The sequence below is a fragment of the Mandrillus leucophaeus genome, unplaced genomic scaffold (genome assembly GCF_000951045.1).
Source record: "Mandrillus leucophaeus isolate KB7577 unplaced genomic scaffold, Mleu.le_1.0 Scaffold50, whole genome shotgun sequence".
NCBI lineage: Eukaryota > Metazoa > Chordata > Mammalia > Primates > Cercopithecidae > Mandrillus > Mandrillus leucophaeus.
In genome coordinates, this window is record NW_012105365.1 from 3,878,685 (window position 1) to 3,882,718 (window position 4,034).

Sequence of the window (4,034 nt, forward strand, 5' to 3'; positions counted from 1 at the left end):
TTTTAGCTTATTTAGTAGGTATGAAGTGACATCTCATTTGTGGTTTTGCTTTGCATTTTCATAATGATCAATGATGAACATTTTTCCTTTTTCAAGTTTTCTTTTCTTTTTTTTTTTTTTGAGACAGAGTCTCACTGTTGCCCAGGCTGGAGTGCAGTGGTGTGATCTCAGCTCAGTGTAGCCTCTCCCTGCTGGGCTGAAGCAGTCCTCCCACCTCAGCCTCCCAAGTAGCTGGCACCACAGGAGTGTGTCACCGTGCCCAACAAATTTTTTAGCTTTTTGTAGAGATAAGGTCTCACTATATTGCCCAGGCTGATGTTGAACTCCTGGGCTCAAGGGGTCTCCCACCTTCCAAAGTGCTGGGATTACAGGCCGGAGCCACTGCATGCAGCCAAACAGTTTTTCATGTGCTTATTGGCCATTTGTGTGTATTCTTTGGAGAAATATATATTCAAATCCTTAGCCAATTTTTAATTACTTTATCTTTTTGTTATCAAATTATAAGAGTTTGTCTGTTAATAGAAGCTCTGCCTACTTTAGGTTCCTCTCCAAAGATTTCACATAGCACATTTTAATATTTTCTCTGATTTCATGCTTAGGAGAGTTTATCTAACCAATTCTCTGCTGTTGCTCTCCTTCCTTTCTTATAATAATCTTTTCAAAAGCTTTTTTTCTAAGCTCTTAGAACAATCTAGAGCTGAGTAATATAGACTTTATTCTGTAAGAAGTTAGTATCATCCAGAAATGCTTCATTTTAATTGTGTTAAAATTCCCTTTTTAAAAAGAACAGACATAAATCCAAAAAGCTAATTTTTTTAGATGTAAATACCTGAAAGAATCAAATTACCAATCATCACTATAAATTTTTGTATATCAGGTTTAAAGATATATTTTGATTACTTTTTTCTATTATAATTTTAGGATGCCTTTTTTAAAATCATTCGAAATGAGGGCATTAAATCTCTATGGAGTGGCCTTCCTCCTACCCTGTAAGTTGAATTTTAATGTTTTTTCTACTAAATAATGGTTGTTATTTTATCCTATAATCAGCATGGTTGGACAAAGTCTTGCATTTTTAATATTAGAATGCTTTCATTTTCTGAGGTATTGTTTTTTAAGCCTCACAGCCACCTGCATGTTTAATGATGTATTGAAAGACTTGCAGGACCTGAACAGGTTATATTCACAGATACGGTTTATTATAGGAAAAGGATACAAAACAGAATCGGTAAGGGAAAAAGGCACATCAGGAGTTGTCCAGAAATGGGCTTCCAAAGTCCTCCCTTATGGCATTGCACAGGATGTGCTTATCCTTCTGTTAGTGAGCTGTGAAGTATACAAAGTGCTTCTGCCTTGGGAAACCCATTTGAGTTTTGAGTGTAGGGCTTTTATTGAGCATGGGTTGTATGGACACATTCTGTGTTTGAGGCCAGTTGTGATGAGCAAAACTTTAAACCCACAGAAGGAAAGAAGTTTACTATAAATCGCAGTATACAGATCAACCTAGACAAGTTGGTTTAGTGCTTCAGATGTCCAAAAATCTTTCTAATAGGGAATACTCCAGGGGATACATTCCCATGAGTTGTCCAGACGTCAGGCATGCACATAGGCCCTCCTGAAGTTATACAAGGTTTGAGCAACCAAGCCTGCTGTGTTGTGTTTGCTACACAAGCATATGGTAATTTTTTTCATGTTCAGAAATAAAAATTTTGATGTCTATTTGTTCATTTTACTAAAGCTGTATGATATATTGCAAAATGTATACTTTCTCCAGATAATTCTAATTGTCTACTAACTAGCGATTACATGAATTAACATGATAAACTCTTAATATTAAATGTAAAAATCTAAAATAGTAACTTGGCTTTTGCTGTCTCATTTATTCCCAAGGACTTTATATTTTTAATGGAGGAAATTAGTCAATTTGAGGCATTTATTTTAAACAGTGCTTAAGGTTTGAAGTTAGTGGCAGATCTAATACCTCACCAGTCAGTCCTGCTCCTAAATTCTCAGCAGCAAAGTCCACCATATAAGATTAGGCATTCCAGACTATGGTCTGTGAATGTTCTTTAGTTATATCATAAACATGGACTCGTTTCTTGTTGCATTAATATTTATCGACACGACAGTACATGCAACTTTGTGTTTGAATTTAATAATTCCCTTTTAATAATTTTTAAAATAGTATATCATTAGAATTCCCTTAAAATTAGTGTACGTAATTCTGATGATGTTAATTATAATTTATGTCTGGTTACAAGCAGGAGTGATATATGGTCTATAGTTCAAAAATGTTTTACAATTTCTCATGTACTTTTTATTTTGCTGATTCTGATGTTATGGTAATTATGAATGAGAAAGAAGATCTGGGCAACCAGAAACAGAACAAGTCAAGGAGATGAAATGTCTGTCTTAATTTGTCTTTTCCTATTTGTTTTAATTTAATTTTATTTATTTATTTAGAGACAGTCTTGCTCTGTCCCTTAGGCTGGAGTGCAGTGGCATGATCTCGGCTTATTGCAACCTCTGCCTCCTAGGATCAAGTGATTCTAGTTCCTCAGCCACTTGAGTAGCTGGTATTACAGGCATGTGCCACCACCATGCTAGCACTTATTTAATGCTATATATTGTAACTGTCTTCACAACTAGAATGCAAACTTTTGGATGGCAAATGCCTACTTTATATCTTTTTACTGCCTACTAAGTATTAACCATTTTTAAAATAAAAGAAAAATTGATCTCATAGGCTAATTTGTTGTGGTTTTTAGCTTACACAAAATATAAGGGTTTTTTAGCTTATATAATAATATTTGAATTTAAGACTGTGGAATCTTTTGATAATTTTGAACAAATCTTTTTGTGTGATCTAACAGAGTGATGGCAGTTCCTGCCACAGTTATTTATTTTACCTGCTATGATCAATTAAGTGCTCTTCTGAGATCTAAGTTAGGAGAAAATGAAACCTACATACCAATTGTTGCTGGAATTGTAGCCAGATGTGAGTAATAAATCTTTATTTTCATTTTGATTTCTGTTTAGAGCTTCTGTTTAAGTTGGGACATTCACAGATAATTTGTACAATATATAGAATATTAGTATGATATATTTTGCCTTATAGTTTATATTAATTTGTTAATATAGGATAGATACTCCAGAAGTCATATGGAATAGTGATTACCATCAGAATGAGATGGGCTCAGCCTATCTTGGTCAAATCATGGACAGAGTTTTTAGAGTGACATCAGAGTTGGTTCTGATTCACCTGAACTTCTGAGGTATCACGTGGGATCATGCATGATTCAGTCCAAAGTTCTGAATCACTTTCCTTAAAACTTTGGGATTCAGAGTTTGATCATAAGGAAAGTTGACTCTATACAGAAGAACGTTTACTCTGCTAAATGGGAGTGGGATTTATTGGGTCAGTAACTGGAATGGGCTTTGGTTTTCATAGTTCTGGTTGATTACAACATTTCTGGAACTGCCGTTGAGAGAGTTGAAACCAGAAAAAGTAAGATATATGAAAATAGACTTTTAAGAAATAACTTTTATCAAGGGAAAAATCTGTGTCAATTATGTTGACATCATTAGATATTTAATTTTAAGGTTTTCAGACATTATAGAATAAAAGTTTAAAAATCATAAAATATATGAATATTAATTTTTACAGTATGTGTATTTGCATAGTACATGGCTTTATTTTTGTTTTCTTTTTTTAAACTTGTTTGTATTAGTTGGTGCAGTAACTGTGATAAGTCCACTGGAATTGATTAGAACCAAGATGCAGTCCAAGAAGTTTTCTTACACGGAACTGCATCGATTTGTCAGCAAGAAAGTATCTGAAGATGGTTGGATTTCCCTTTGGAGGGGCTGGGCTCCTACTGTTCTTAGAGATGTACCTTTCTCAGGTAGGATTTATCTTATTTGTAGCTACTCAATTTTACGTAGCTTTGTTAAATATTACTGTTACTAGATTTTTAACTCTTTACCATTAAAGGTAAGTTATTGTCTGTAGTGACCACAAACTCCTTTTTCAT

At 34.1% G+C, this 4,034-nt stretch overlaps 1 protein-coding gene across 1 annotated transcript in view; it reads left to right on the forward strand.

Annotated features, from left to right (window-relative positions):
* SLC25A40 (solute carrier family 25, member 40) overlaps window positions 1–4,034 on the forward strand; it is a 33,219-nt gene that overhangs the window by 16,427 nt on the left and 12,758 nt on the right. Inside the window, exons 5-7 of the mRNA XM_011996068.1 lie at window positions 922–989; window positions 2,874–2,998; window positions 3,732–3,905. Of these exons, the coding sequence (XP_011851458.1) occupies window positions 922–989; window positions 2,874–2,998; window positions 3,732–3,905 (367 nt within the window). The remainder of the gene's footprint in view (window positions 1–921; window positions 990–2,873; window positions 2,999–3,731; window positions 3,906–4,034) is intronic.